At 53.0% G+C, this 23,937-nt stretch overlaps 1 protein-coding gene across 3 annotated transcripts in view; it reads left to right on the forward strand.

Moving 5' to 3' along the window:
• EFNB3 (ephrin B3) overlaps positions 1-12,133 on the forward strand; it is a 72,944-nt gene extending 60,811 nt beyond the window's left edge. Inside the window, exons 3-5 of one of the 3 annotated variants that reach the window (XM_081835788.1) lie at positions 1,276-1,368; positions 4,454-4,558; positions 10,010-12,115. In XM_081835788.1, the coding sequence (XP_081691914.1) occupies positions 1,276-1,368; positions 4,454-4,558; positions 10,010-10,410 (599 nt within the window). In that variant the 3' untranslated portion in view covers positions 10,411-12,115. Of the gene's footprint in view, positions 1-1,275; positions 1,369-4,453; positions 4,559-10,009 lie in introns of all 3 variants that reach the window. The other 2 variants (XM_081835790.1, XM_081835789.1) reach the window with 2 other exon arrangements.
• The last annotated feature ends 11,804 nt before the right edge of the window (positions 12,134-23,937 follow it).

The following is a 23,937-nucleotide window of genomic DNA, read 5'->3' on the forward strand; positions in this document are numbered from 1 at the left end:
CCCTCCCTCTCTCTCTCTGCATCCCCATCAGGCTTTGGCAGAGCAGGTGCGTCAAAACGCGCCCCCTCGCCTCCACAGCCTCTGGCTTATTAACAGATCACGAGGGGAACTTTTGTCTGTGCAAACATTAAACATCTTGTTTAAATATTAAGTGACCCCGCAGAGCATCCTTTGGAAAGGCAGGGCTGCATCGGGTTTGTCTGAGAGCGCTGAGGGGGCTGCAGGGTTAGGTGGGGGGTCTGAGTTGCTGGGTAGGAAGGTTGGGGAGCGGCCGCCGAGACCACATAACACCAGTCTTGAAAGACCTACATTGGCTCCCAGTACGTTTCCGAGCACAATTCAAAGTGTTGGTGCTGATCTTTAAAGCCCTAAATGGCCTCAAAGGCCCAGTAGACATGAAGGAGCGTCTCCACCCCCATCGTTCTGCCTGGACACTGAGGTCCAGCTCTGTGGGCCTTCTGGCGGTTCCCTCCCTGCAAGAAGCCAAGTTACAGGGAACCAGGCGGAGGGCCTTCTCGGTGGTGGCGCCCGCCCTGTGGAACCCCCTCCCACCAGATGTCAAACAGAACAACTACCAGACTTTTAGAAGACATCTGAAGGCAGCTCTGTTTAGGGAAGCTTTTAATGTTTGATGCATTACTGTATTTTAATATTTTGTTGAAAGCCGCCCAGAGTGGCTGGGTATAAATAATAAAATAATAATTATAATAATTAATTGGGGACCACCACTGGACCCCCGCATCGGCTCTTTAATACCACAAAGTCTGCTTTCACCGATGAAAGGAATTCAAAATGGCCCTTTTTGAAGCCTCGGGCCTGTTCCTGCACCCCAGGCAGGAAAAGTCTCCCATCTTCCACTCCTCCGGTCTCTGTCCAAGGCCTCCTGAGCTTTCCCTCGCAGCCGGCCCATGAATTTATTATTTAACACCCATGCCACCCATCAGTATTCTCTGGGCGCCTTGCGCGAGAAAAACAGAAGCAAGCATCGTCACGAGTTGGTAGCAAAACTCGGATGGGAATAAAATGGCAGAAAATCAACAACTGCAGCCTGGCAGCCGTCACCGCCGTTTCTAGCAATTAAAGACTTGGGGAAATGAATTTTTTAGAAAGGTATATTCGCCTAGCTCTGAAAAGATAGCCAAGTTAGAGATGCCAGGAAGCCCCGCTGGGGAGATGTCTCCAAGGGCAGCCCCGCATACTGTACATTACAGCAGTCTGGCTCTAACCCATAACCATGACTAATTTCTTTTTCTCTCTCTCTCTCCTGCCCCACAGCAACTTCAGATGGTACCAAGGAAGGGCTTGAGAACATGAAGGGCGGTGCCTGCCTCTCCAAAGGCATGAAAGTCGTCTTGAAAGTCGGGCAGCGTAAGTCGTCGGGGTGAGGGGAGAGAGAAGAATCCAGAAAGTGCATCTTTGTGGGAGAAGATCTGGGTGCTCGTTGGGTGTGGGGAGGTGACCCAGATGTCCCTGGGAGGGGAATGGGGGTCCGTCGCACGAGAGCAGAGCATTCTGGGAGCCAGAACCTCTTCAGGAAGAGAGCAGGTTAGAACCGGAATCCTGGGAATTAGGAGGTCCCCGTCCCCCGGGAGGAGGGTGGGGGAGAGTGCCAGGGCCAGCCTTCGCCAACCTGGTGCCCTCCAGATGTTTTGGACCGCACGCTAGCTGGATGAATAATCATAGTTTAAAGGTCCTGGGCCCTAAGGAAGTCAGATTATCCTCCACCAGGGCCAGGGCCTTCCCAGTGATGGCTCCGACCTGGTGGAATGCTCTGTCCCATGAGACCAGGGCCCTGCAGGATTTAATCTCCTTCCGCCGGGCTATTCAGAGCTATTCCGCCTGGCTTTCAACTTGAACTTAGCCTGATCCTTTATTCCCCTTCCTTCCCTCCCCTTCCCCTTTTTATGAAGATTACCCGCTCTGGGATCCCACAGCTAATTCTCCCCTGGTCTCCTCGCTGGCCCAAATAGGACTAATTCAGCCAGCTAGCCCTGGTGATCATCTAATGTTTATTGGATGGATTTCCCCCCTAAATTGATTTTTGAATTCTGAACTTATCGTTATTCACATTTTATACTGTTTTTTGTTGCATCACTTAAGTGTTTTAAATTTGTTGTTAGCCGCCCCGAGCCCGGTTTTTGAACCGGGAAGGGCGGGGTATAAATAAAAAAATATTATTATTATTTATTATTAAAACATCTGAGCAGTGCCGGGTTGGCAAAGACTGACCTAGTGGCCAGCTTGTGCCCACCCCATTCAATGGCCACCACCGCTGCAACAGCCAGGACTCCTGGACCCATTCTTCATTTCCTCTGCAAAAACCTCTGGATTTGGGAACATGGCATGAGTCTGGCCCACCAGCCCCTGCTGGAACTCGGATGAGCTCGTGGCCGCCCAGTAAATGGGAATATGGGGGGCAGGAATAGATTGGGATGGGAGCAAGAGAGAGGAGGGGGAGTCGATCCTACGATCCCAAGTCTCAGCCCCTCTTGCTTTCCCCTTCTTTCCTCCCAGCCCTGACTGTTTCTCACCCCCTGTCCTACCTGGGCAAATGTGCCCCTTGATGCCCGCTTGTCGCTCAGCCCGCCTCTCACGGATCCTGCCCCTCAGATTAAATTGCACAAACAGAATAAATGTGTGGAATCCAGGGCAGCAGCAGGAGGAGTTTGGAGCCCGGAGTCCTGACTTTGAACACCTTTTTGGCCACGAAGCTGCCTGCCTGTGGCCTGGGGCTAAGCTTTTCTGTCTCTCAGCCCCTAAGCACGCCTGGCAGGGCCGTTGTGAGATCAAAAACAGAGAAGCAAAATGAATTTGGGGGCAAGGTTTTCTCAAGCAACCCCCCCCCCCCCAAATCTGGGAGGGTTTCGTTTGCTCGTTAGCTTGATATTTTAAACCACATCTTCCATTGCTCTCTGGCTACTTAATAAAAAACTGAATTTTAAAATACCACAGTTCAGAAATTTGGTTTCGGGTTTATTAAAAAAAATAAAAATGCTGCCAGGCAGCTCATCAGCCCACTCCCAAACGGGAAAGAAACAAGCTTAGATGAATAGGTTAAACTGCCCTCGCTTCTGCAGTTGTGGCGGGAAAGTGATTTAAATGTAGATTAAATTAAATCGGTGGAGATGCCCGAGACAGAACGTTGCCACATACCAAGACTGGGAAAGGGATGCAGGGGAAGGCAGAACTAAAAAAATTAGGGGTGCTGGAGATGGGATTAGAAAGAATCTTCACTTTTGGAGGGAGAGGGAAGATAGCCATGGAGGTTCCCGTAATGTCAGGTCACCTAACGCAGGTGTTTTTTAAAAGCCTTGTTATTGGCAAAAAATTGCAGGTGTGCTGGCTGTTTTTGGCAGCGGCTGGGCAGGTACTTCCACCTGGCTGCCTCCTTCGCCAGGTGTGAGCTCAGACTCCGCCCACAGGTGACCTCACCTGCTGCTGTGCATCAGTGTTGAGAGCACACCCTAGTGGTTCCTGTATGCTACTGCAGGCTCCTTCGACCACACCCCACGCCCTTCTGCTTTGCAAGATTAAAACTCCGAAGAGAATGTGAAGCCCTTTCCACCCCTTACTTTTAACCGCAGCAAAAAAAAAAAAAAATTGAGCTGCAGAAGCATGCAGGCACCCAAAGCACACAGAACTCCCTATGCTCCTTTTCCGCCTGGTTGCGGAATTCTGTGTGGCTCGGAAACTGGCCTGCTTATTTATTTATTTTATTTATTTGCTCAGTTTGCATACCGCCCTATACCCATCGATATCGGGGCAGTTCACAAAATAAAACTGAAATATTAAAAACACAACATACATAATAAAAACAAAGACAGCCCTAAAATCCACCCCCCCCCTTCTATCCCAGAGTGGTGCCATAAAAGGAACCGAGCCTCAGTTGTGTTTCTTAATTGCCACGTCGGAGGGCAGGGAGGTGGCCGGCATCTGACAGAATTGTTTCACTGTTTTTGGAGTCCGTGGGGATCGTTTCCTTGTTGTTGTTCATTTCATTCTCCTTGAGTTTGTGTGTTTTGTTCCGTTTTTACCATGCCGCACTGCTAACGAGCGCGTTGATTTTATTATTTTATTCTTGAGTTTGTGTGTTTTTGCTCTGTTTTTGACGCTTCGCCCCCATAAACTGGGGGACTGAATGTGTCTCCCCCTGCCCCTAGTCGGGTCTCTGCCCCACCCTGCCCCAGCTCCCACCCCCACTTGCCATCTCTCTGCCCTTCAGAACGTAAAAAGAGCTTGCTGGATCAGACCAGGGGCCGTCCATCTGCTGGTATCCATTGCTGCCCCCCAAGTGCAGAGGACAGATCGTAGTCATTGTGGCTAGGAGCCATCGAGAGCCCTCTCTGCCCCAATGAATTTGTCTAGTCCTCATTCCAAGCTGGTGGCTGCCGCCGCCTCTCCCTGCAGGAACCGGGTTCCGTAGTTTTAACTGTGCGCCCTTGCCCCCCCCCAGATCCCAACACGGGCTCCAAAACCCCGAAGTCCGTTCCAGACACGCCTACCGAGAAGGAGAGAGGGACGTCTGGGGCAGCCGAGCCGAGCAAGGAAGTGAACCCAGGTATGCCCCAACCGTACAACTCCCTCCTCGCCCCCCAAGCGCAGTCACGAGAGGAAGGAGCCCCCCTGCACCAAAACCCTGGCTCACACAGCCCCACGCACCGCCCCATGTTTTCCCTCCACGTTTCCCACTCCCTAACCCCTCCCTCCCTCTTGCCCCAAGGCACAGTAGCCCCAGTGCCCTCCTTTCCCAAGAGGCTCCCATGGACTTGAGGGTCCGGGGAGCGGGATTTGGGGCGGCATCCTGCATTCCACAAATGCTTTTTGGTGTGTAGGATCCTGAGGCCTGAGCAGAGAAGGGCCTTTGCCCCAGAGCCCATTGTTAAGCGAAGAGAAGCCTGCAGCCTCCTGGCGAGTAAGTGCAGGACCCAGGAGTCCGAGTTCCCAGAATCCCCTGCTTTAAGGCATTAGGCACCCCCCTCCCCCCCCAACAAATCCAGCTCAAGATGGCAGTCATTGTTGTCTGGGGTTGGGATGAGTTGTGGTCCAAAGCATGCGGGGGAAGCCATTATTATTATTATTATTATTATTATTATTATTATTATTATTATTATTATTATTCATGGACCGGCTTACACAGATTGAAACAAGGCAGATAAAATGCAAAAATAAAAATACAGTGGTGCCTCGCAAGACGAAATTAATCCGTTCCGTGAGGCTCTTCATATAGCGGTTTTTTCGTCTTGCGAAGCAAGCCCATTGACAGCTTAGCGGATTAGCGCTATTAGCGGTTTAGCGGCTTTTAGCGGATCAGCTGATAAGCGGCTTAGCGGCTTAGGAAAAGGGGGGGAAAAGGGGAAAAAACCCGCAGGAACTCGCAAGACATTTTCGTCTTGCAAAGTAAGCCCATAGGGAAATTCGTTTTGCGAAGCGCCTCCAAAACGGAAAACCCTTTCGTCTAGCGGGTTTTCCGTCTTGCGAGGCATTTGTCTTGCGGGGCACCACTGTAAAAGACGACCCCCCAATTCTGCTGCAATGGAATGAGATGGCTTCTCGTACCCCATTTCTGAGAGAACCCCGGAGTCCTGGCTCCTGCCCCTCCTCCTCTTCCAGCCTCTCCTCCGACAGCCCAGGAGTCCTGGCTCCCAGCTCTGCTCACATCTTCGAGGGGAGGGGGGAAGGAGACCAGGACAGGGGCCCCGTGGGTCAGCGTTTGGGCCGGACCCTCCTTCACTGCTTCGCCCCAGGATCAGTCCACGTCCGGCCCTGACAGGCCCAGACCGGGGGGGGGGGGGACACTGAAGACGAGGCTTTGCGACGGGGGACGGCGGGGGGGGGGACTAGCTCCTTGCAAAGTGTTTTGTTCTGCCTGTCTTCCGTGTCGGGGACAGAACTGGGAGCCGGGAGAGGGGGCCCCGGGGTTGAGGTTTATTGATAGTGATGGCTGAAATGAACCCTGCCGAGCCGGGCTGGGGGGAGGTATCGAGGAGGCAATTAGCTCCATTAACCAGAGTCGACAGACACTAACGAGGACCTTCCCTCTCCAGGCAGGGCCCGCTTTGCTATTTGAGCGTCTCTCCACCAACCAACAGGTTTCCAGTTAATTCCTCCGCTCTCCGTATACCGAATCAGACCATTATTATTATTGAAGGTGGTCCGTTTTGGAAGTTGCAGGCTGCTGCTTGAGCCAGGCTGCGTGGGGCAGCCACCCCCTGGTTGGGTCATGCCAGCTAGACCTGCCCCCTTGGTGCCCACTGTCCGTACAGCACAGGCAGCCACTGCGAGGGAGGCACACACCTGCTAACCTCCTTGAGAGCTAGAAACTTGCGCAGCCCAGAAGCCTTCCTGCATGCATTGTGCGGCTCTGCGCATGAAAGCTCTGGCTGTCTTGTGTGGCCGCCAGGGGGGCGCATGGCTCCTTGGCAAGGCCTCGCCCCCTGCTCACACACCAGCATTTTCCCACGCACCTATAACCTCTGAATGGGGAAAGGAACAGGTTTGCGTTTCCTTCTAGAGCTGTAGAACCAGAAGCATAGCTGTCAACATTTCCCTTTTTTTAAGTGAAATTACCTTATTCCGAATAGGATTCCTCGCAAGAAAAGGGAAATGTTTTTTTTTTTTTTGTAAATAAATTTATTAGTTTTCATCCAGTTATACATTTTATATCGAATACAACATATTATACCTGTTTTGAACTTCCTTCAGCGCCTCTGAGATCATTCGTACTTATACCTTTAGTACACATTCCCTTTTTCCATATTGCCATTATTCCTCCTTATTCCCATTTTTTTTAAATAAACAATACTTATTTGTATTTTTACAGTGCCTCTTGAAATCCCACTAACGTTGTGTTTATACCACAAATGTTTTTCAGATAATCCACCAATTTTCCCCAGTCCTCGATGAACTTTTGGTCTTTAGTATATCTAATTTTCCCAGTTAATTTGTCCAGTTCGGCATAGTCTATCAATTTTAATCTCCATTCTTCTATCGTCGGTATCTCCTCTTGTTTCCACTTTTGGGCCAACAGGATTCTGGCTGCCGTTGCTGCGTATTGGAAAAGCTTATAGTCCTTTCTTCTTATGTCCTTTCCTACAATACCTAAAAGAAAAGCTTCTGGTTTTTTCACAAAAGTATATCTTAATATTTTTTTCATCTCATTATAAATCATTTCCCAAAAGCTTTTAACTTTCTTACATTCCCACCACTGGTGAAAGAACGTCCCTTCTTTATCTTTGCATTTCCAGCATTTGTTACAAACCTTATACATCTTCGCTAATTTTACAGGAGTCATGTACCATCTATAAAACATTTTCATTACATTCTCTTTCAATAACGTACATGCCGTAAATTTCATATTCTCTTTCCACAGTTTTTCCCATTCATCGAATTGAATATTATACCCAAAATCCTTTGCCCATTGTATCATTACCGATTTAACCTCTTCATCCTTAGTGCGCCAAAAGGGAAATGTTGACAGCTATGACCAGAAGGGACCCGAAGAGTCATTCAGTCCAACCGCCTGCAATAATAATAACAATTTTTTTATGTTAATGCTTGGAAACGTATGTTTCCGAGAACAATTCAAAGTGTTGGTGTGGACATTGAAAGCCCTAAACGGCCTCAAAGGCCCAGGAGACCTGAAGGAGCGTCTCCACCCCCATCGTTCTGCCTGGAAACGGAGGTCTAGCTCCGAGGGCCTTCCGGCGGTTCCCTCCCTGTGAGAAGTGAGGCTGCAGGGAACCAGGCAGAGGGCCTTCTTGGTGGTGACACCCGCCCTGTGGAACGCCCTCCCTCCAGATGTCAAGGAAATAAACAACTACAGTGGTACCTTGAGTTACATACGCTTCAGGTTACATATGCTTCAGGTTACAGACTCCGCTAACCCAGAAATAGTACCTCGGGTTAAGAACTTTGCTTCAGGATGAGAACAGAAATCGAGCTCTGGCGGCACAGCGGCAGCAGGAGGCCCCATTAACTAAAGAGGTGCTTCAGGTTAAGAACAGTTTCAGGTTAAGACCAGACCTCTGGTACTTAACCTGAGGTACCACTGTATCTGACTTTTAGAAGACATCTGAATGCAGCCCTGTTTAGGGAAGTTTTGAATGTTTTATTGTGTTTTTAATATCCTGTTGGAAGCCTCCCAGATGGGCAGGGTATAAATAAATTATTATTATTATTATTATTATTATTATTATTATTATTATTATTATTCAGGAATTGCATTCTGTGAGCGGCCAAGGTTTTCCAAAGGCTGCATGTGCACCCTGCATTTAAGGCACATGACCTCTACCCAAGAGTCCTGGGCTCTGCTGTTCCCCTCTAGCAGAACTACAATTCCCAGCGCCCGTAGCAAACTACAGTTCCCAGGATTCTTTGCGGGAAGCCATGTGTTGTGCACCCGTATGGGGTGTGCGCAGTCCAAGCTCCACCACACTTCCCCACGCGGAGATCTTTTCACTGGGGCCAGGGGGGTGAACTTGGGGGCCGCTGTATGGAGAAGCCAGCCTCTCGTTTGGAGGCTGCGTCTTCCCCCCACGGCCTGGTTCACGCCGAAGCGAAAGAAGCAGAGCTCCGCCTGCCTGTCTTGGCAGCCGGCAGGAAGTGGCTTAGGAAACATAACCCAAAAGAAACACTTTCGGCGAAACTGGCAAGGGGGGAAAGGCAAACAGTGTAACTCAAATCTCCTTTTCACAGGGGAAGAAAACGCCAGTTCGGAGGAGGAAATCAAGGGCTTTTTTCCTGGATTGAACATGTCAGGGTGGGGTGGGGGTGAGCGAGGTGCTTGCTTGGCTTTCCCGCGGCGCTGGATCCTGCCCCTGCCCGAAATAGACTAAAAAGCTAGCTTGTCAGGAAAACGGGTCAGCCCAGACATCTCCTTGTCATGCTCGATTTCTGCAAGCAGGGAGATTTCCCCCACGGAGGGGACCCATCACCCTCCACCGCTGATATGATATAATCCAGAGCACAGCTGGGGAAACTTTTCTTTTCTTTTTTAACAGCTTGAGAGGCAATTTCCTTCTGGGTAGCCACCCATTGGCCACTTCCAGTGGTGGGCGGGGCCAGGGACAAAAGTAGGCGGAGCAATGGATGCAAATGTTGTCTTTGCGCACTAGGCAAGCTTGCACAACTGCTCCAGCCCCATCTCTCCCCTCCACTCAGATGAGCAAGGGGCATTTTGCAGAGACCCAAAGACTCCTCCTGCAGGGTTGTGACCTAGAAACAGCCTTTCGCCCTCTTCTTTCGAATGTTTTACCTGCCTTATAAAAAAATAAGTAAAACTCTCACAATTAAAATTAAATTAAATTAAACCTTCCTACGCCACAAGGGGCTGGACTAGATGACTCTCGTGGTCCCTTCCGACTTCTGTGATTCTCATTATAAAGCCATTCGAACGGAACAGACCTGTACAATTTCAGCTCCAGGGTCCCGCGACAGGGAACACCTTAGCGGTCACAAAAGTAGATTTAGGGAAATGCAATCCGTTTGCCCACGTTGGGCGCTGAGCCAAAGGAGCACTGCAACAAAGATGTAGAACGGAAGAGGGAGTGGTGCTGAATTTTAGCGCCACTGAAATCTGAAAGCCCGAAGCCCACCAGTGTCAGTCAGAGGACAGACTCGAGAGTTGTGTCAACGCACCTCTGTCGGAAGGGAGGTCCACGGTTTGGGGGCCATCACAGAGGAGGCCCTCGACTGCAGGGGCGGGTGCTGGCCACCCTTAATGTCAGTGAGGCCTCAGTCCGTGGGGCAGGCAACACGATGGGCAAGCAGGGAGCCGTTTGCTTATACCAGGCATAGGCCAACCTTGCCCTCCAGCTGTTTTGGAACTACAACTCCCATCATCCCTAGCTAACAGGACCAGTGGTCAGGGATGATGGGAATTGTAGTCCCAAAACAGCTGGAGGGCCGAGTTTGTAGATGCCTGGTTTATACTGACGCTTGGTAAACAAGCATCTCCCTAAACACTCTTCTTCTTTTTCCCTCCTGCCCCCCCCCACAAAAAATAATCCAGGACCCCCGACCGGAAACGCCACCGGGAAGGTGGGAGGCGAGAACGGCCCCCTGCCCCAGTCCAGCGTCCCGATCATCGCGGGGGCCGCCGGAGGGGCCGCCTTCGTCCTGCTGGTGGCAGCCGCCGTGACGGGCGCCCTCTGCTACCGCCGGCGCCGGGCCAAGCACAGCGAGTCCCACCACCCGCCGCTGTCGCTCAGCACCCTGACCAGCCCCAAGCGGGGGGGCGGCGGGGGCAACAACAACGGCTCGGAGCCCAGCGACATCATCATCCCGCTCCGGACTTCAGACAGCGCCTTCTGCCCCCACTACGAGAAGGTCAGCGGGGACTACGGCCACCCGGTCTACATCGTTCAGGAGATGCCCCCCCAGAGCCCTGCCAACATCTACTACAAAGTATGAGGGGGGGTGGGCAGCATGGCTCCCTCCTGGCGGAGGCTGCGCCCCCCAGCCATCACCACCACACCCCCCAACGGTGGGGAGGAACCTCGGCACGGACCGGGGGGACGTTGCCGCCCCTCTCGCCCGGCCTGGATACTGGGGTCCGTGCACAGCTGCGGGGACCCCCCTCTACGGCATTCAAGGGGGGTTCCCAGGATTTGGACTTGGCCAGAGGGAAAGACCCTCGGCCTTGCTGTCTCCTCCTTCTCCTCCTCTCTCTCCGTGGATTTGGGCCTGGCTCAGATGGACAGGCCAAGAGAATCGACCCCCTTTCCGCCAGGCGCCAGAGAGTTTAACAGAGACAAGACCCCCTCTCGCCCCACTTCCGGGGGCGAGGGGGGAAGGACTGGGCTCCCACGTCGGCTGATTTCTTTCCAGATAGGGTCACACACACACATCCCTCCATTTCTCACCTGCGGTGCGCCCCACAATCCAGTTTCAACGGATCTCTCACCCCTGTTCAACAAATAAAGGTGACTTAGAGCCCATACGCACTTCCGTTACCCCAGGGAAACCCGATCTTTAGCGCTGAATCGGAACAAACGGCAACCAGGTTTTCCGCAGATGGCTGTTTGTTCCGATTTAGCAATAAAGCACTTTTTCCCCCCAGGGGGAATGCAGCGAGGGAAAGGCTTTCTAGGCAAAGGACGAGCGAAATTGTGGGCGAGCCCTTACTTATTAACATCCACCAAAATGAATTAAAGTGGGGTGGTGTTTCTCTTTTAAAAAAAAAAAAAAAAAATCACGCACAAATTTCCTTGCACAATTTCAAATTCTTTTTGACAACATACTCAAGGGTCATGCAGTTGTGGTCAGTTGGTTTTGGGGGAAGCAGCAACAGGTTAAGCATAATGTTGTCACTAATCCTCCCCCCGCCCGCCCCCCAAGGGAAAACACCCTGCCAAGACTTAATAGTTACCTTTCCATTCCCACCCCTGATACATCCCTCAAAACTGACATTTCAAGTATTAAATCTGAGAATCTTGAAGGTTTGCAGGGTTTCTTCTGCCAAGTTACCTTTTGGCTCTGCGGAACCTGCCCTATTCCTCTCGGTTTCTGTGAGGAGATAATTTGGCGGCAAACTCCATTACCCAACCTTCTCCCCGCCCAAGAAAAGCACAAGGCCAGTCCAGGTGTAGGGGAGTCATTTTGCCCGTCCCATTTTGCTTCCCCCCATTTTAGGTTCCGCTAGGGAAAGAGTTGAGGCCCCCTTTTGTTTTAGACTACAATTTCAGCCCATAAATAATAATAATAATTTATTATTTATACCCCGCCCATCTGGCTGGGCTTCCCCAGCCACTCTGGGCGGCTTCCAACAAAATATTAAAATACAGTAATGCATCAAACATTAAAAGCTTCCCTAAACAGGGCTGCCTTCAGATGTCTTCTAAAAGTCTGGTAGTTGTTTTTCTCTTTGACATCTGGTGGGAGGGCGTTCCACAGGGCAGGCGCCACCACCAAGAAGGCCCTCTGCCTGGTTCCCTGCAACCTCACTTCTCACAGGGAGGGAACCACCAGAAGGCCCTCGGAGCTGGACCTCAGTGTCCGGGCAGAACAATGGAGGTGGAGACGCTCCTTCAGGTATACTGGGCCGAGGCCATTTAGGGCTTTCAAGGTCAGCACCAACACTTTGACTTGTGCTCGGAAACGTACTGGGAGCCAATGTAGGTCTTTCAAGACCAGTGTTATGTGGTCTCGGCAGCCGTTCCCAGTCCCTAGTCTAGCTGCCGCATTCTGGATTAGTTGTAGTTTCCGGGTCGCCTTCAAAGGTAGCCCCATGCAGAGCGCATGGCAGTAGTCCAAGCGGGAGATAACCAGAGCATGCGCCACTCTGGCCAGACAGTCTGTGGTCAGGGAGGGTCTCATCCTGCATACCAGATGGAGCTGGTAGACAGCTGCCCTGGACACAGAACTGACCTGCGCCTCTATGGACAGCGGTGAGTCCAAAATGACTCCCAGGCTGCGCACCTGGTCCTTCAGGGGCACCGTTACCCCATTCAGGACCAGGGAGTCCTCCACACCCGCCCGCCTCCTTGCAGCTGAGTCTGGCCCAGCATCCTATCCTCACGCGGACCAACTGGGTGCCGCAAGTGGGAGCCGAGTTCAAGAGCAGACCTCTCCACTGGTACCCAGAAGCACTGCTGAGAGCACAGCCATCCTGGCTAGGAGCCAACAATAATAGCCTTACACCTCCATGAATTTGCCTAAAGCTCTTTTAAAGCCATCTAAGGTTGGTTGCTGTCACCTACTCCTGTGGCAGGGAGTTCCACAGTTCGACCATGCCTGAAGAAGGGACTTATATCTGTCCTGAATCTTCCAACCTTCTGCTTTGTGGGTTGTCCGCAAATTCGATGGTCAGGCCAGCACTGGGAGTTGTAGTTCGAAACATCTGGAGGGCGCCAGGCTAGGGGAAGCTGGCTTAAGGAGACACCATCATACCATTGCTCACACATGAGGAAACCTTCCTTCCCTTTCTGACACACACCCCTCACATACATCTCCCCCCACCACCACCCCAAAAAACCCCATTTTCATCCCCTTGGCCATTAACCCCATACACTTCTGCAAATCACAGAGAAATGAAGGAGGCCATTTCTCTGCTGGAGTTTGGGGGTCAGAGAGACGCTGGCGGAATCCACGGATCGGACTGGGGATTACTCGGAAAGAGGACCGGTTGCTTAGCCGTCCGGCGGCCGTTTTGTTAAGCTTTTTCGTTGTTTAGTTGTTAGAAGAAGAAAAGTCACACAAAATGGCCACCCTTCCCCATCTGAGATGACGACTGGGCAGGGTGGGGGGGGGGAAGGTTGTGGGGCTGTTCTCTGAGGGTCTTCACATTGCCCCCATTTGGGGAGGAGACTGAAAGACTGGTCCCCCCCCCTTCCACGGCCAACATCTGGCTGGCCTTCAAAAGCCGCGTATTTTGTGTGTGTGGAGATTTTTTTCACGGCGCTCCGAGAGAGGAGGGACTTTTGTGTGTGTTGGACTTGGGGATTGTGGTCGGGGCCCTTCCTGCCTTTGGCAGGGGAACGGAACGAAACAAAAAAAAAAGAAAAATGTGGTCTTTTTTCAGCTTTAACAGAGGTGGTTGTTTTTTTTATCTGAGAGTTTCTTAGCTTTGTCGGTGGAATTTTACTGTTGGACATTGTTGATTATAGAAGTTCTTGTGCAGCTGGGCTTTTGGACTCTTCTGTGCTTATTTCCGTCCGAAACACCCAGAGAAACCCACCCCAGAAAAAGCCAGACAATTGCTGGAGGTTGCATGTTGACAGCCATAACATTGGGGCGTTAAAAGGGGGGGGCGCGGCATATTTATGGAGGTGTCAACGGTTGGGGAGAGGAAATGGATTGTGACTAATGTGCCACACAAGGGGCACAAAAAAACCCACACAGTTGCCCACCCTGCTATCGGCAATCCTGCATCTTGCAGCCACCCGAAATATGGTCATCGGCACTTCCTGGTTTCACATGTTTTCCGCAGGGGGTTCATACATTCCCCGAATCCACCCAGTGGGAGGAAAAAGCCCCCCACAACCCAAAATGCGGAGAAAACAGGGTGGGTTTTCAGTTATCTGACGTCACTCTGTACGCGCTCAGAGGCCAAGGGCCAGAAAGCAGCCTTCCTAGCAGGCTCGGGGCTAGGAAAAGGTAAAGGGACCCCTGACCATTAGGTCCAGTCGTGACCAACTATGGGGTTGCGGCGCTCATCTTGCTTTACTGGCTGAGGGAGCTCGGGTCATGTGGCCAGCATGAATAAGCCACTTCTGGCGAACCAGAGCAGCGCACGAAAACGCCGTTTACCTTCCCACTGGAGCGGTACCTATTTATCTACTTGCACTTTTGACGTGCTTTGGAACTGCTAGGTTGGCAGGAGCAGGGACCGAGCAACGGGAGCTCACCCCATTGCGGGGATTCGAACCGTCAACCTTCTGATCAGCAAGTCCGAGGCTCTGTGGTTTAACCCACAGCACCACCCGCGTCCCATCGCTCGGGGCTAGCGGGGGAATAAATTCTCAAGGCAGAAGACTTCCAATGAAGTAAACTGGGGGTAGGAGTTGCCCTCGTATCCTGTTAACCCCCTGCCGTACCCCAAAACCGGCTCATCCTATAAATGGGAGCCGGCCGTTCTTTGAGCTTGGGGTGCAGGCAGGCTCAGAGGCTCTGTCCTTTAACCGTCTCCTCCTGCTGTCCCAAAAGGGGGCTGGAGCCTGCCAGTGCTGTGCCCCCAACACCTGACCTTGCGTAACCCCCTCCCCAACAACACCCCCATTTCGGGCAGTTGTATCAGCAAACCTCGCTTTTCTCCCTGATGTAGTCTGACAGCGTGCAGCACCCCCAGGGCTGTGTCTGTCCCATGTACCAGAGATCTAATTGAGGATTCTTCCCGCAACACACACACACACACACAGTCCTTAAGTAAACAGCACCCAAAGGGAGCTCAAAACAGGGCGAGAGTTTCCGTGAGGGTCGGGCAGGAGATTTGCCACGTAAGCAGGCAGCTCTCCAAAGTGGGGCGCACTCTCCCTCCCTCCCTCTCTCACTCATCTTCGCTCAGATCACAGCGGGCCGCCGCATTCTGCACCAGTGACAGGTTCCCCCCTCCACAATCTGCCTCCCTCCCTCTCTCTCTTGCGCCCGCCCCCCTCCCCAAAACGAAACCTCAGACCTATGCGTCCTGGCCTGCCTCCTGCCACATCTAGACACCTTGTCAGTTTGTGCAGAGAAGACAACGGCTGGCGTAGGTTGTTTCGGGACTGGCAGCAAAAATCGGGGGCAGAGCAAACCGGAGCGACGCCAGCCCTGACGTGCCCTGACACGGACGGATGGACCGGGGGGGGGTGTAGGGGAGAGCGGCCTGGAAGTGTGGGGGCAGCAGCGGGCACTGGTGGCCTCTTGAGAAGCTGAGCCCAATTGCTGGGTGCGTCCCGGCGCATTGCAGAGAGCCACGGAACCTATTTGAAAGCGCATCTTTTGCTTTGGGAAAGGAAGCCTTTTCAGGGTGTGGGAAAGGCACTTCTGCCAGCAGCCACAAGGGCGGCGCTCTGAGGAAACTGCCCTGCTGCATCTTCTGGTACGCTGCAACTATAGTTTATTATTAGCCCTCCCACAGACTGTATTGGAGGCTAAGAAATTCTCGGTCAAGTTCCTGGAAGATGGCAGACTCTCTTTCTTTGGAGATTTTAAAGCAGAGGTTGCGTGGCCATGCGTCAGGGATCTTGCCTTGCAGAGGCCACGATTCATGTTCACACCATACATTCAAAGCACCCTGAATGCACATTGCTTGCCCCCAAAGGATCCTGGGAGCCGTAGTTTGCCATGGGCTGCTTGGAATGGGTGAACTACGGTTCCCAGCATCCTTCAGGAGAAGCCCAGTACTTTAAGCATGAATCAAATGTGCTTTCAAAACAGGGTGTGGACTCCAGCTTTGGCCTTCTTTCACACACACTTAATTTTTTAATCAAGCCGCGGATCGCACCGCATTTAAAAATAAAGGTGCGTCGAGTCGACGCTCGACGTTATCACTTCAAAGCCTGCAAACGAAGCTGAAGATTTGTTCCGAGCTGCAGGCTGCCGGTGCTAAATTGGTGTTTGGGAATTAAGAAGAAGAATAGCCTTGGAAGTTTGACTTCGCAGTGGGCCTTTGGCGGGGTCAAAGCTGTGGCCTTTCCAAAATGCGGGTTTGCAAAACCGTGGGCCCACGCTGCCAAATGCCGAGGTCTTCGTTGCCGGCAGGAAAACTGCTCCGGGGTCAGGTGAAAGGGGCTAAGGGTGGCGAGATGGAGGGGGCTTTCATGGCTCCCCCTCTTCCAGCTCCCAGCCCGCCGTGGGAAGGCATCTTGTGCCCAAATCCTGTGCCGGGCGCCAAGGAGGAGTGTGGGGGGGGGAGGCCCACACTGTTCGGTGGGGCAGGAGAGGAGGGGGAGAAGCCCATTAGCTCAGCGAGCTGAGCCGCTTGGCTGGGAGCCAGGGGTCGCCTGGGGTCACTCCCCAATTAGGTCACATTTTTCCTCCTGTCTCCACTCCTGGAACGAGCCGCCGCTAACGAGGTTGGCTGCGTTTGCGGGGTTCCCGTCTTGGGGTGGGGGTGGGTGGGATCGACTGGATTAAACGTGCGCTTGGGGAGTTGGGAGAGACCTGGGGGGGGGGGGACGCTCTCCATCCTAGCCCGGCAGAATGGACAGCGTGGCCTAATAGGTTGCCGGCAAAGGGGGGGGGACACACAGATGGGCCTCCCCCTTGCTTCTCTCTGAGTTTACCTTGCTGAGGCCCAGAGGAAGGGCAAGGGAGAGCCGGCAACAAAAGGGAATTAATCAAAGAGGCCCCCTTCGCCAGAATCCCTCCAGTTTGGGGAGGTCTGAGAGTCGCACCGGACCCCTGGAAGGAGGGATATCAAAGGAGGGAAAGCGGCCTCGCTTGGATCTCTGTGTTTTCCTTTTCTATAAAAGAAAAAAAAGCGTCCCTTGGTTACGCTTTGGGTTTCGAAGCAAAAATGGTAGAAAGCAGCCTGCGCCAGCTGGGTGCTGGAGTTGAGCAGCATCTGGCGAACCCAAGGATGGGAGCGATGAAGACTTTTGGGTGCCCCAGGTTGCGCCGGAGGTCAGGGCCTGATCGGAGCGCAGGCCTGGGCGCAGCCACCAGCTTTGGGGTTCAGCCCTGCGCCGCGCTAGGGGAGCGCCGCAGTACCCCCGAGCATATGCAAAGCGCCCTTCCCTTGCCGCCGAGTAGCAGAAGCCCACGCCGCGCTTCTCAAATTAAGGTCAGAGAATTGCGCTCCCGGGCGGCTGTCAGTCCTCAGCCGCTGAGCGTGAGCGACAAGTCAGACAGCTACCCAGAACCTGCGCCGTGGTGTGCGCTTACAAAAAAACCACACAAAGCTTCTTGGCGGAACTTGGCACACAAGGTAGAAGATGGGGGTACCACTCCGTCGCTGCTGCCCTCCATGACAAATGCCCCCGCAGGATGGATGGGCAGATTAATTTACAGCATTTTTACCCAGAAAGCCTCATTTTCCCCAGAAACCCACATTGCTTGTGGGCTTGCAATCTCGGGAGACATAGCACAAGAGGAAAAAAGGAGGGGAGGGAAGAGGAAGCCCTAAATTTGTCAGAAGCAAACAACAATGCAGGTGTTGCTATGTGGCCAGAGCGATCCCTGCTGCGACGCTGCGCCTCTAAATCTCTTCCCCTGAACCCCGGCCCTATTAGTGGAAACGGAAAAACCATAAGGCCTGAATTGGGGAGGGGAGGAAAAGGTTAGGCTGATGCTCCCACCACCCTGGGTTCAATCCTGAGCTCCGTGCACAACTTTCGACCTGAGCTCCATGCACATCGCTGACCAGCTTCTTGCCGCATGGCTCTCTCCCATACCTTTAGGGGAGGAAATGAATTTGGCAGGTGCAGCTTGTCAGCGTTGCAGGGTGAGAGAAGCTGTATCTGCCAGAATTCTCTCCTCTGCACCTGGACCTCCTAGGTGGTTGGCTGGAGAGAGAAGAGGGGAGGGGGAGAAGAGGGGCTAGGGAAATGGAGGAAGGGGGCCAGGACGCCTAGGTCCTCTGGGTGGTGGCCTTACGGCCTAATGCCTGAAGCTGGGTAACAGCTCCAACGCCCAGACGGGGAACACCAGGCAGCCAGGAGTCCTGAGATCTTTCCTGGATATCGACAAGGTTGTGTGCAGAGGAAGGCGGCCAAGATGATAGAAGGGTCTGGGAAGCAAGCCTTACAAGGAACAGTGAGTTGAGGGAGTTGGGTATGTTTAGCCTGGAGAAGAGGAGAGGGAGAGGTTTCATGATGGCTTTCTGCAAATATTTCCACATGGAAGATGGAGTGAGCTCTGAAGAAGAGGACCTGAACCAGTGGGCTCCAGAGACAAGAAGGCCAATCCAACTAAATACAGTGGTACCTCAGGTTACGTATGCTTCAGGTTACGTACGCTTCAGGTTACAGACTCCGCTAACCCAGAAATAGTGCTTCAGGTTAAGAACTTTGCTTCAGGATGAGAACAGAAATCGTGCTCTGGCGGTGCGGCACCAGAGGGAGGCCCCATGAGCTAAAGTGGTGCTTCAGGTTAAGAACAGTTTCAGGTTAAGAACAGACCTCCGGAACAAATTAAGTACTTATCCCGAGGTACCACTGTATTAGGAAGAATTTTCTGAGAGTAGAAGCCACTCAACAGTGGAACGGGTTCCCTCAGAAGGTGGATTCTCCTACAGTGGCAGTTTTAAAACGGAGATCTGATGGCCATCTGCCAATGGTTCTTCAGCTGTGATTCCTGCTGAATCAGCTGAATTTGGCTGTGATTGCAAGGGGGTTGGAGTAGATGCTCTCGGGGGTCCCTTCCAATGCTGTGATTCTGCAAACTTCGGGGTTGTAGACGTCTGGGGGAGCCTGAGAGTAATGGATAGGAAAGCAAGCACAGTCCGAGTGCTGTCCTTATTCAACTTGGAGCCCTTTTGGCCTAAACCGATGGTCCATCTTGGGGGAAAGGCTGGCCTGTCGCACTCCAGCAAAGAACCCAAACGCCTGGATGGCTTGTGCCGTCGGCGGGCGACGGGATTCCTGAGCCTGCCCCAGACGGGTACGGGTCACGGCGCCCGAGCCGGCCCTTTGCAGCGGCCACGTGGCACTGCCCTGGCGTGGGCGGAGGGCCTCGCCTGCCCTTTGTCCCTGACAAGGCGCAGGGCCTGTCGGAGGAACAAGGCAGGCAGGAGGGCAAGACGGGATGGAGCGAGGCCCTGTCACTCTCCTCCCACGCAGACCCCGCAGGGCGGAGATGAGACGGCACCCGGCTGCCAGCGCCGCGCCCAAAAGCTCCCGCTTCGCTGCCGCCGTGCAACCCTGCCTTCGCCCTAGCGACGGGTTGGGTGCTTTCCTGGCAGGCGTTTGCCAGATTGTGTAACAGCAGCAATAGCGAAAAAGAGAGAGGCTCCCTCACAATGCCTCGCCACAATTTTGGCTCTTGGGACCTCTGTTCTCTCGCAGTCCAAGGCCTCGATTCCTCCTTGCGTGGGCCATGGAGCCGCCATTTTGTTTCTGGCCCTGCCCTCTTTGGGGCCTGGTTCTAGCAAAAACAAACCCCAAAGTAGATCCCAAAGGCCTGCCTGCTGTGTGGGGCAATGGACCCCATCCTCAGCCAGAGGCCTACACTTGGGCTCAAAGGAAAAATGCCAAATATATATATATATATATATATATACACACACACATATGCTGGCAGTTCTCTTTCTGTTGACCTCTCCATCTGTCCATTTTTTCTAGCACAACTGTCCTCTTTTGTGCATTTTACCTCGCTCATTTGTGAAAATTATTTACACACCGCCCTTCGCTGAAGATTGATTCCAGGGCGGCCCTCTCCTAATGCAGCCATTAAGAGATTCATCCTCTCTAATTTAGTGGGTTTCAGACTGATCTGATCCAGACTAATCCAGGGAGGGTGGGGGGCTGTCACAGAGCTTATGAAGGGACCCCCCACAACAAGATCCGCCCTAGCAGGCCGAATCTCCCGAAAGGCTGCAGCTGGCTCCCGACCAAGGAAAGGCCCCCTTTACAACGTTGGGCTGGTGGTGGATTCTGTGGGTCTCAAGAGGCATCTAGCCCACCCCCTGCAAAGCAAGAATCGCATATCTAGAATCATAGAGGCGGAAGGGACCGCAAGCATCATCCCGTCCAAGCCCCTGCAATGCAGGAATCTCGGCATGTGGTCCCCCATCCAATTTGAAACCACCTCGGACCCCGCTTAGCTTTGCAAATGCACCGGCATCGCAGCTGAGGAAGCCCTGACAGACGGCCATCCGTCTGAAAACTCCCCGTGATGGAGAGTCTATGGCAGCCGGTGGGAATCTCTCAAGTGGGTCGCAGATGCCATTGCCCTCCCAAGCTCCTGGGAGACGGGCCTGTCTCTCATCGTGGAGGAAGCATTGAGACATCACGACGAGTAGCTGTCAATAATAACCTTATCCTCCGTGAAAATGAACGAACAAACCTCTTTCAATGCTTCCTAAGTCTTATCAGGGGTCCCACAGCTGATTTCCTTGTGGATTAAACGAGGGTGCTGCCGCTTTCCCTGCCCCACCCATTTCACCAAGTTCCCTCTCATTTTTACGGGAGAAGACGCTGTCGCACAGGAGTCCCCTACCCTCAAAGCGGCTCACCTGGAAAACTTCTCTAATTCAAGAGCGCAATCAAGTATAATATCACCATAAGGTAAAGGTAAAGGGACCCCCAACCATTAGGTCCAGTCGTGGCCAACTCTGGGGTTGCAGCGTTCATCTCGCTTTCCTGGCCGAGGGAGCAGGCGTAAAGCTTCCGGGTCATGTGGCCAGCATGACTGAGCCGCTTGTGGCGAACCAGAGCAGTGCACGGAAACGCCGTTTACCTTCCCGCCAGAGTGGTACCTATTTATCTACTTGCACTTTGACGTGCTTTTGAACTGCTAGTTTGGCAGGAGCAGGGACCGAGCAACGGGAGCTCACCCCGTCACGGGGATTTGAACCGCCGACCTTCTGATCGGGAAGTCCGAGGCTCTGTGGTTTAACCCACAGCGCCACCCGCTTCCCTTATATCACCATAGTACACCCCTAAACAAATTAAATATCACCATAGTACACCCCTAAACAAACTAAAACCACAGTTGAGCATATGTAGGCATTGCAGGTTATTAAAATATCCGCCAAGCTTATAGGGCTGGGGGGACACCCGAAAGGGGGCTGCATTCCCCACACATTCCCTCTGCCCTCTTTCTTCACCCCCTGTCTTGTCTTATACCCATGCGCCACCGAAAGCTTGAGATCCGTTTTGCTGGAGCATCTTTGGCCGTGGTGGGTCTCTGCGGCCCATCTCCTCAGCCTCCTTCCTCCTCCTGTCGACTCTCCTGTTCCCATCGCCTCCCAGTCCCTCCCATTGCCTCCCAGTCCTCTCAAACACATGATGGGGGGTTGGGGAGCGGGTCCCCTCCTGTCTTGACAGACGGGGGTCCTCTCTCGAAAGGAACATGCGGCAGCTGCCGGGCCGGCGCTGTCAGGGGGGAGAAAGGACCCTCATCAATCAACGTCCCCCTCCGCCTTGCTCCTGCCCCACTGCAGCTGGGGAGGGTCAGGGCTGCTTTTGAGGCAGAGGGACAATGGGGCCCACCCCCAAACCAGAGAATGGGACAGGGAGGTTGGAGGATGCAAGGAGGAGAGAGAGAGAGAGAGGGATGGGCCAGGGTAGGCCTGAAGCAGCCAGGGGGGAGAGGGATTCCCCCACGCTCCCTCCTCTGCAATCCCCCCCCTTTCCCCACAACAACCACCCCAAACTCTAAAGCCTTGGATGAACGCACCGCCCTCTGGTGCCTGCTGCAGGAACTGCATGGCAATACCCGTGACAGCGCGCTGACCCCTGGTGGTTCCCTGAGGTACAGCGTCAGATCTCAAAGATGGAGCGAGGCCTAAGGGTTAGAGCTGGGCGAGGTTTGCTCATTCCTGGCGCATCCCCCCCCCCGGAAGGTGTGTCTGAGGCTCCAGGTTTGTTTGTTCGTTTTCCCCTTTTTTAACGAGGGGGGTTGGGGGAAAGTGGGAAATTTGTTAAGGGTCCCAAAGATGCTTGTGAGTGTTGCACCTCAAAATGTCTTGAGGGCACCGGGTTGGGGAAGCAGGGGGTGTGGGAGAAAGCCAACAGGATGACGCCACTCACATGCGCCCTGTGCCCCAACTTCACAAATTATGATCTAGAATAGGGATGAAATGCAATGGAAATAATACTTATTTTCATGTTCATTTTTTCTTTCTTTTTTGCACGGGACTTTTAGACAAAGGGATGGGAGACAGACACACGCAGACAAAGAGGCAGAGAGAGTCTGGTGAGGAAATGCTGGTTGGTTGGAAATGTGGAAGGGGGGGTGAAAGAGGCAAATTTTTCTCCCACAATAAAGTCCTGAATATATTAATTCCTCCCTGGCCTCTCTGCAAACACCGGTTTCCCTTTGTACACATCAGAATGTCAAGATGGGTTCATTTTAGATATTATTTCTGAGCCTGGAAGCTATAACCCTGGCTCGAGGTGGAGAGCCAAGCAAATACACCAAATATTTAATTTTTTATTATTATTTATATAGCCACCACCAGTGCATTTTTCACCCCCTGGGGAAAGGGGGGGGTGGCGTTGAGAGGAGAAAGAGAGAGACCAAAGAAAAGGGAGCGTTTTTCTCATGCTTCCATCTCTTCCCACCCCCCCTTAAGAAATTTTACATCTCCATTCACCACCACCACACCCCACAGGGAGGTGTTCCTATTGCTGGCCATCGCCCTGGGCAACAGCAACTGTAACCATGGCAACCTGTTGCCCAGCGACAGGAAGCACACTGTGCCAAGCAAGATGCCCTGACCCCCAGGCTCCCTCTTGGAGAGGAAGAGGGTGGCTGCATTTTCCTAGCTGCCTCCCTCCACAACTCACACCCTCCCGGCCGCTCCCTCCTCGGGAGGATCACGGGAGCGCCAGGAAGGTGTTGACTGGCAGCCCGGACGCCTGGGTTCCCTAGGCGAGAAAGCAGGCTTAAGAATCCACAGCCCAGGGGAGGGGAGAGGGAACCAGATACCCTTGTGCAAAGGTTTTATTCCTGGATCTGGGATGGGGGAGAGAAACCGGCAATGAGCGATGGACGGAGAAGATCAGGAAAGCTGGGAAAATCCTTTGGGAATGTGTGATTTTGGAGTGTGATGTGCCTTCATAAGTCATGGGGTATGGGGAAGACGGTCTGTTGAAGCCATCCATTCAGCCACCCATCTATCTACCGTATTTTTCGCGCTCTATAAGACGCACCAGACCATAAGACGCACCTAGTTTTTGGAGGAGGGTAACAAGAAAAAAAATATTCTGAATCTCAGAAGCCAGAACAGCAAGAGGGATCGCTGCGCAGTGAAAGCAGCAATCCCTCTTGCTGTTCTGGCTTCTGGGATAGCTGCGCAGCCTGCATTCGCTCCATAAGACGCACACACATTTCCCCTTACTTTTTAGGAGGGAAAAAGTGAGTCTTATAGAGCAAAAAATACGGTAAGTACATCAGAACAGGCCCGCTGGATCAGGCCAAAGAGGGCCCGCCTAGTCCGGCCTCCTGATCTCGCAGCAGTTTGCCGCCTCTGACTGTGACAGCAGAACATAACTGTCATGGTTAGTAGCTCTTGATAGCCCTTTCCTCCATGTGTCCAAGGACCCCTGACCATCAGGTCCAGTCGTGACCAACTCTGGGGTTGCGGCGCTCATCTCGCTCTATAGGCCGAGGGAGCCGGCGTACAGCTTCCGGGTCATGTGGCCAGCATGACTCAGCCGCTTCTGGCGAACCAGAGCAGCGCACGGAAACGCCGTTTACCTTCCCGCCGGAGCGGTACCTCTTTATCTACTTGCACTTTGACGTGCTTTCGAACTGCTAGGTTGGCAGGAGCAGGGACCGAGCAACGGGAGCTCACCCCGTCGCGGGGATTCGAACCGCCGACCTTCTGATCGGCAAGTCCTAGGCTCTGTG

The sequence above is a fragment of the Podarcis erhardii genome (genome assembly GCF_964252035.2).
Source record: "Podarcis erhardii genome assembly, chromosome: 13".
Taxonomy (NCBI): domain Eukaryota; kingdom Metazoa; phylum Chordata; class Lepidosauria; order Squamata; family Lacertidae; genus Podarcis; species Podarcis erhardii.